The following is a 9,484-nucleotide window of genomic DNA, read 5'->3' as shown; positions in this document are numbered from 1 at the left end:
TTATGCTCTATAAAGAACGTGGGCGGCACTTTGAGCTTGGCTGTGATTATTGCACAGCAGGTTATGTAACGCTGGTCGAGCCCTGTTTGTTACACTGGTGAAAAAAACCTGGTCTTATGATACACTCACACACACACCCTGCTGCCGCTGCTGCTGCCGCTGCTGTCAGAGTTTGGACATTAACTTTCTCAGTTGTATAAGAAAAGACAGCTGTTCTATTAATGTCCTGGCAGGAGGCGGACATCAGCGGTGCATCTTGTGCAGATTTCCTGGAAGCAGTCCGACTTGTTGCACATTCTCAGAGCGGGTGTGTTATTGAAGCCACCCAGGAACTGACTGAACATGTGAAGACGCTTCTTAAGCTGCCAAATTATTTTGCGACTTTATTGCAGGACATTTTTGGAGTGTTATCCGATTCTTCCCTGATTACAAATCCTCACGTAGCAGAGTATTTTTGAAAACGGAGACTTTTCTCTGCGTTTGTGCTTATCGTTTACATGACAACGACGGGCATGCGCACTGAAAATGTGATTTCAGCAATTTCCGTTTTTGCATTTGCATATAAACCAGTGGTTCCCAACCTTTTTTGGCTCGTGACCCCATTTTAACATCACAAATTTCTGGTGACCCCAGAACTGAGACTTTTTTTTTTTGCTAAAATTAATTTGTTTTTGATCATGTAATAGTTTGCTATACTATATTGCAAATAAACGTTAATTTTAGATGACATTTAGTCTATATAATGTATATTATTCTGGACGGAGGCAGAAAAGCCAGGTTGAGATTATTATAATTAATGTCAAACCAAAGTTTTCTGTTTCAGAGTGAAATGAATACAACTACATTATGAAATATTTACATCTGCAAACTATGCTTTAAAAAGAGACTAACATGAACAACCTAAATTTTCTGAAGAAAAATGAGTGCAATTTTAACAATCCTACTATATAATGCACGTTTCGGCCCCGCCCCGTGTCCCATTGATGTGTGATCATATTTGTTGCAGCACAACAGGAGGGCGTACGGGTGAATGCCACTGTTGCAACACGGGAGGGTGCTATCGTATAATGCACCATGGGTACAATGCCGCTAGTATTATAAATAAGCTTATTAATTACACATGTACATTACAACTTATGATCACAGTGGATCTACAAAGAAACAAAACACTTATTAAAGGGCAGAACATGAGTAAAACACTTATTTTTCTTGACACATTAGATCTTGTATATGGTTGTTTGCATTTTTGCAAAAAAGAGTTTGTAAATGTCAACATTTTCATATAATTTTACTTTTACATTACAACTTGCAGATCACAGTGGATCTACAATGCAAATATTTAGTAACAGGTAAAATATTGTAAATATATGTTTGACACCCTTGATTTAACCCTAAGTTACTTGAACAGCTGCCGGTGACCAAAGGCATCCACTTATCTAAAATGTTTAACCCTATAACGCCAAACGTATCATATTTGATACATGAGTTTTGAAGTCTTCTACATGATCAGTGTGATGTTTGTTGTTGTTGTTGTTGTTGTTGTTGTTGTTGTTGTTGTTGTTGTTGTTGTTGTTTTCTTGAAAAACCTGATGTATACAATTAGATACATGCAATACACAGATAATCCACCAGGGGGAAGGATTTCATTCACCAGAGGCCTTTCCAGTGACACTACAAGACTGTCATTATGTTATGTTATGTTTACGCATTTGGCAGACGCTTTTTTCCAAAGCGACTTACAGGGGAAAACCAATTAAATCACTCAATCAATCAAATTTTATTTATATAGCGCCAGATCACAAAAAGTTATCTCTTGACATTTTATATAGAGTTGGTCAAAACCAGACTCTAAGTCAATTTACGGAAACCCAACAGAATCCTCCTGGAGCAAACACTTGTGACTGGTGACAGTGGCGAGGAAAAACTTCCCTTTAACAGCAGAAACCTCGAGCAGACCCAGACTCCTGGAGGATGGACGTCTGCCTTGACCAGTTGGGGTTAAAGAGAGAGAGTAGAGAAGGGGAAAAAGAGAGCGATAGAGATAGAGACTGGGGGAGAGGGGGAGAAGGGGGGAGTAGGGGGAGACACATGGAGGCGGTTGAGGATAGTGAGTGGTGATGATGAGGGCAGGGAAGAGGCCGGACCACCGCAGCAGGTCCAGAGATAATCGTGAAAGAATCTGTGGTTATCCTGGGAAAAACCTTATTAGAATATTTAAAATGGAATGTTTGTCATTAATGAGGAAAGAGGAGGAACTTTGACAATTTTGAAGAGGAATTACCAATTTGTTACATATATTTGTTTGTTCAGAAATAATATTTGAGCATTAAGACCTAATGTATCAGTATAATACAGAATTGAAACTCATACATGGAATTTGATCTTGGGGAAAAAAAATTGGATGTTCAGAAGGACCAATAAAGGCTCCAGTTTCAAAGAATTTTCTGTCAATGATTTAATGGTTCAGGCTTTACAGGGTTAATCACTACTAAACCACTCATCTTATCAATAAATGTGAATAATTCCAGTAAAATACAGTTTCTCTGCTCTTCGTAGTCATCAGATATGACCCATTTGGACGTTCAGAGGCTCCATAGGGAATGAGGAAACACTGTCATCTTCTACAACAGGTGTCAAACATGTGGCCCAGGGCCCAAATCCGGCCCACCAAAGGGTCCAATCTGGCCCGTAGGATGAATTTGTGAAATACAAAAATTACACTGAAGATATTAATCAGTAGTGTAAAAATCATGTTATTTCAGGTTACATACAGACACATATAAACCAATTAGATCTCAATTTGGTCAGACAAGAAAAATACCGTCATAATAACCTATAAACAATGACAACTGCAGATTTTATCTGTGTTCTAGTGTAAAAACTAAAATTACAAGAAAATGTTTACATTAACAAACTGTCCTTTTACAAAAATGCGAATAACCTGAAGAAATATGAACAACGTGAAATGTCTTCAATAAAGTAAATGCAATTTCACCAGTATTCTGCCTGTTACTAAATGTTTTGTGTATTTGTAATTGTAATGTAAGTTGTAATGCCATGTGTAAATGATAAACTGATAAACTTAGGCAGAATATTGTTAAAACTGCACTTGTTTTTCTTAAGATATTTCAAGTTGTTCATGTTATTCAGATTTTTAAGGAAACAATGTAGATATAACATTATCATAATGTAATTTTACATTTTTCACTGGTATTATTTTACTGGTCCGGCCCACTTGAGATCATATTTGGGTGAATGTGGCCCCTGAACTAAAATGAGTTTGACACCCATGTTCTACAACATTGATTCATCAGTAAAACCCATGGAGTTTGATAAATGACAGTGGATGTAGATGCTTGTTTTTATGTCTAGTTAATGATATATTTAGCTGAAAAAGTAACTTTTCCTTTAGTTTTGCCTACTTTGATATAATAAACTGCAAATGCATGCTGAGGTTTTATAAACATCTACATTACCAGTAAATTAAATATAGGAAAATACCCAATTTTCACTGGAAAATGCAAAAACCAGAGAATATCAGAATAAATGTTGAAACTAAAGGTGAGATGTAGAGGAAAATTCCTGTTGAACTCTGTACAGAAACAGTTCAGGTGTTTAAGGGTTAACTGCAGAGCTGACATAGACCGTACTTGGCATCAGAGCTCAGAATATATTTTTACCACGTGTCGCCAAGTAGTGATCAGGGAGAATATCACAGCGAATTAAATCAGTAACACTTTACACCCACTGATAGATGAGTGACAAAGATATCATTTCTTACTTGGCGAGTTTCATCTCAATCTGCTGCCGTATTTCTTGGCGTTCTTGGTCGCTCCGTGCCGGAAAAATATTCCTGTCCTCCAACTCCTGCTTACTGGGCCTGTTCCGTAGTTTAACAGCCAGCAACTCCTTCCTTAACCTGCGAGGAAGTGTTCCTACACACAACACACAAAGAAAGACGTTAATGCACAGAAAATACTCTAAAAACGCTGTTATGAAATTGAACGTTTCCGTCCTAAAACTGCTGACACACTGAACTGACCCTCATCTTACAACAGAGGCTTAAACGGCACTGACAGTTGATAGAAACACATCACCTTTAACCCTTTATAGAGCGCTCACTGAAATACTTTGAAATTCAACATTTTAACTTTAGTGTGTTTTTGGAGGACATAACTAGACTTTATTAGTTTTGTGAAATTTTTCAAACTTTTTTTATTCTTATGTAGAAAATCAAGGTTAATTAAGTTACCGTATTTGGTTCCTTGCCCATAAGTGGCAAAAAAAAAAAAAAATCCAAAAAGTGTATATATGCTTTTGGCAGCAGAAAAAAGTTTATCACTAGAAAATGGTTAAATCCTGAAGCACCCACAACTGAAAAATGGATCAATATCACACAAGACATTTATATTCTGGAGAAGTTGACATTTTGTTTTAAGGGTCAAAGGGAATCTTTTTTCACTATTTGGTCAAAATGGACAAACTACTGTATGTAAAACCTGTAATTGATGTGAATTGAATATATCGGTTAGGTGAAAACATTTACATGATATACATTTCTGTTCAGTAATATCTTTTATCTTGTTGAAGAAGCTGAGCAAGCCCTCTCCTCCTGCCCATTTGTTATTTGTTCTATACACTACTAAAAAAACTACATATATATACATCGGCTAAAATTTGCTTAGAGGTCTTATTGTGTCTTTGTACATAAGAAATCAATCTAAGTGAATCCCCAAAGGAACTTTATGTTGGTAATGCAAGTTATGCAAATTTACAGGATTTCAGTTTTGTTGGCAACATGTTGATGGTCATATGAACTATGTTTCCAGCTCAAAAATGTCCAATTTCATCACAATTAATGCTATATTTTCATGTCACAAATGGCCCAAGTTACATTTTAACTGAATTTACCTGAAAAAACAAATATTCTATTCTTTTAGATTCCCCAATTTTTCGTACAGATTCTATCCAACATATCACATGTTTTATTTTTACAGGTTGCAATATGGAGATGGTGCTGATCCATCCTGCTTATGTTACGCCAATACATACATGAAGAATGTCACACGTCACTTTTTAAATCAACAGCTTTATAATATAAGCATTTTTATAAAGGAAATAACAATTCTGTATTGTTATTTCCTCTTTAGTATGATGATAAACTATACAATAAATAATTCTGATCCTAGTTTTTGCACAGGGATCATTAGTGTAAACGGTGACATGGCTGCCGAGCATCAGTATGATGGGATCTGGAACAACCATGTCACATCCGTCCACTGCCACATTTTGTGTTTTTGTGTCAGCTGTTATTGTTTTAGATCCACAATACTAACATTTATGAATAAGACGAGAATTAGCAATAGTAAGTATATAAGTTTATTCCTAATAAAGTACGGTACTGACCAGAGCATCATGGGTAATGTCACGTCCGTCCACCAGCAAAAGGTTTTCACATACACGTGCTATTCAAAATCCAATATTTCTGAAAATAGAGCTTCCACTGTCAAATAACTACAGTTAGTCTGTGCACAAAGTATTAGCATTATTTCAACACAGTTCTATGCATTTCTTACAACTTTTTTTTTTTTGACAAAAATGGCCACTCATTTGACCCCTAAGGAAATTTTAGCTGACATATATATTCTTCTCATGGATGAGTTTGTGAAGGTATAAAGTTATTATGGGATGTTGTTATCTTTGCTAAGTTGCTGTTTGGTTCTGACCTTGTTTAGATGATTCCATACATACTTGAGTTCAGCTACTGACAACACAAACTGTACAGAAAACAGGTTTTGTGGTTTTACTGTGGCTGTTTTCTGTCTAAAACAAAGCTAAGCTAATACAGCTATAATGTAAACAATCAGCTGATGCAGCAGTGATGATTATAGAGACCAAAGATAGTGTATTTTAACCAACCATCCAAATAAACTGCTATGAGTTTTATTTTAAAGAAGAAAACTTGAAGATTACATAATACAGATGTGTGTAAACAATGAGCTTTACACTTTAGTCAGTGAGTGATACAGTCTGTGGATATGTAGTGTTGAGTCATTAGTGGGTTTGTTCCTAAATGTGTTCTGGTACATAATCTGATTAATTTCCAATTTGGCTGAAACTGTTCACCACTAAAGCACAGTATATACAGTAATGATTAACACACCGATGTACTAATAATAAGTACTACTTTGAAGTGCTTGTTCTTGTTTATTTCCATTTTCTGAAGCTTGACACTGAGAGAAAATTAGAAAAAAAACACTCCGTAAGCTAAAGGTTTTAAAAGCCCTGTTGGATTCAGTGTAAATTGCATAATGATGTGAGAAACATGGTTGAGATATGTGGTTCTCACAGAGACGGTCACACTGCAAACACATGATCTTACAGAATATGATGGTGTAGATTTACCATCCTGACTTTAAATGACAGTAAATGCAACTTAAACATTTATACAGCAGAATTACATCAAAAACATCATATATTCTCATGTAAATATGTATATAGCCTGATTATTATTTATTTATTTTTGCACTAATTTTAGGATCCATGCACATTTCCTTTGCCTTACACTTTATCCTGTTGCTGCCTTAATCGGTGAACTTCCTGTTGTGGAATCAATAGTTTCATCTTTTCTTATATAATAGTGCAACACTGACAGGGACTATTTTACTGCACAATCACTGCTTTTATTTTCATAATTTGTACATTTTGCTGATTATATTTACATACTGAATCCTTCTTCCATTACTAATTATTGTCTTTATTTTACTTTTTTTTCTCTTTTTTTTAGAAGGACCCGAATGAAATTACTGTTTGCATTTTTGTACAATATATAAACTGCCTTTCATGGCGCAGTAAAGTAAAGCTAAATGTAATTTAATGCAAATTAAGGGAAATATAAATGCAGAATGGAGTACATATAAAGTGATGTGATGTGATGCAGGCAGTCAGTAGTTCTGCAAACATTTGCTCTGACACATATGATACAGTTGTGGAAAAAATTCTTAGACCATCAAAAGTCATCAAAAACAATGGTTATGCAATCAAGTACCAACTCCTGTGTGTATCATGTGACTAAAACAGACAGAAAAGAAAACATGGAATGCCTAAAAGCACTGTTTTTGTCAGTACAATTCTATAGATCACAGGTGTCAAACATGCGGCCCGGGGGCCAAATCCGGCCCCCAAAGAGTCCAATCTGGCCCGCGGGATGAATTTGTGAAATGCAAAATTTACACTGAAGATATTAACAATCAAGGATATTTAAATCATTTTAGGTCTGTTCAGTCTAAAGTGGATCAGATCAGTAAAATACTATCATAATAACCTATACATAATGAAAACTCGTTGTTGTAGTGTGTAAAAAAAAAAAAAAAAAAAAGTAAAATTGCATCAAAATGTTTACATTTACAGACTAGGCTTTTACAAAAAATGTGAATAACCTGAACAAATATGAACAACCTGAAATGTCTTAAAAGTAGTATGTGGAATTTTACCAATATTCTGCCTGTTATTAAATGTTGTTTATTTGTAGATCCACTGTGATCTGTAAGTTGTGATGCACATGTAATAAATGATAAACTAAGGTGTAATATTGTAAACACTGAACTTAGTTTTCTTAAGTAGTTTCAGTTGTTCATATTTGTTCAAGTTATGTTCAGTTAGTTTGTAGGTGTAAACATTTCATTACAGAATTTTACTATTTTCACTCAAAAACACAGAGAAAACTTTGGCGTTGACATTATTTATAAGTTTTTATCTTATCATTCCTATTTGTATTATTTTACTGGTCTGGCCCACTGGAGATCAGATTGGGCAGAATGTGGCCCCTGAACTAAAATGAGTTTGACACCCCTGCCATAGATATTGATGTAAGAACTGAAGTGATTTTGGTTATTATCAAGAAAACCATGGAAAATGGATAGATATCAGCTCTGAAATTAAACTATTATGAGCTATTTGTGTTGTTATCATTATATTTGTCCAAACAAATGTACCTTTAGTTGTACCAGGCATTAAAATGAACAAGAAATTGAAGAAAACGAGGGGTGTCTAATAATTTTTTCTGCGACTGTATGATGTAATTGTAAAATGTGGTGTAATACCTTCAGTATTTCGTCATAAATTTCAATAACTACATAGTCATTAAGTAAATAAAAAAACATTGACCAGAAAGAATCCAAGTTATGAGTTGTGGGTCTTTAACATGCTTTACATTCCAGGGTACGTGACAGTTCAGTGCAGGAGTTAACAGGTGAATCTGGCTCCGTAAATCACACTTTCCTGTTCAACATACCAGAGATGACAGATTCATTCCAGCCGTCTAAGTCTGTGGGGAGGCCCGAGGTGTTGGAGAAGCACTGGTCCAGCCGTACGTTCTCCTTGTTCTCCTCCGCCTCCTTCTTGGGCCAGTCCGACCCCCCTCCCCCTACGCAGCCCCCAAGGATGACGAGTGTTGGTTTCAGAGCTGCACGAGCGAGAAAGGCGTCCGTCGGAACACCAGAGCCTCGGAGGTGAGCCCTGCTCACATCCCTCATGGACACTGAGGACACAGTTAGCAGGGTTTAGTTATTGAACAGTAAGGCAAGGCAAGTTTATTTGTATAGCACACAGGTGTCAAACCAAAGGGTCCAGTCCGGCCCTTGGGATGAATTTGTGAAATGCAAAAATTACACTGAAGATATGAACAATCCTTTTAGTTCAGGTTCCACATTCAGACCAATTCAGTCTACACTGGGCAGGACCAGTAAAATACTCTCATAATAACATAAAAATAATGACAACTCCAAATTTTTCTCTTTGTAAATGTAAATATTTTCATGTATTTACACTAAAACAAAGTATAATTTCGCAAAAAATGTGAATAACCTGAACAAATATGAACAACCTGAAATGTCTTTTAAGTTTTTTTTGTTTTTTTTTGTTTTTTGTTTTTCAATTTAACAAAATTCTGCTTGTTTCTAAATGTTTTGTGTGTTTGTAGATCCACTGTGATCTGTAAGTTATAATGTACACGTGTAAATGATAAACAGAGCAGAATATTGTTAAAATTGCACTTATTTTTTCAGTTTGTTCATGTTATTCACATTGTTTGAAAGGATAGTTTGTAGATGTAAACCTTTTCATAATGTAATTTACTTTTTTCACTCTAAAACATAGGGAAAAAGTTTGAAGTTGACATTATTTATATATTATCATGTTATTATTTTACTGGTTCGGCACATTTCAGATCAAATTTAGCTGAATGTGGCCCCCGAACTAAAATGAGTTCATTGAATTCAAGGTGCTTCACACAGGACACTGAAATACGACAGGGAAAAAGAAACACATTTAAAACATTATAAAAGAAACATGTAAAAGGTGATTAAAAACAGCAAGTAAGAAAACAACACATAAAATCCAAAATATAAAAACACATATTAAAGTAAGAGTTGCAGTGCAGAGTTTTGAAAGAGAATATAAAATTAAAAAGTAAAAAGCCTTTTAG

The 9,484-nt window shown here is 35.2% G+C and overlaps 1 protein-coding gene across 1 annotated transcript in view; it reads right to left on the bottom strand.

Moving 5' to 3' along the window:
* The window catches only part of phactr3a (phosphatase and actin regulator 3a), a 167,900-nt gene that overhangs the window by 47,469 nt on the left and 110,947 nt on the right, over positions 1–9,484 (bottom strand). The window contains exon 5 of the mRNA XM_030139130.1: positions 8,416–8,425. Within this exon, the coding sequence (XP_029994990.1) occupies positions 8,416–8,425 (10 nt within the window). The remainder of the gene's footprint in view (positions 1–8,415; positions 8,426–9,484) is intronic.

This window comes from Sphaeramia orbicularis, chromosome 7 (genome assembly GCF_902148855.1).
Source record: "Sphaeramia orbicularis chromosome 7, fSphaOr1.1, whole genome shotgun sequence".
In the NCBI taxonomy this organism is placed as follows: domain Eukaryota; kingdom Metazoa; phylum Chordata; class Actinopteri; order Kurtiformes; family Apogonidae; genus Sphaeramia; species Sphaeramia orbicularis.
Note: the sequence above shows the minus strand (reverse complement) of the source record. Positions and strands in the feature narration are given on the sequence as shown.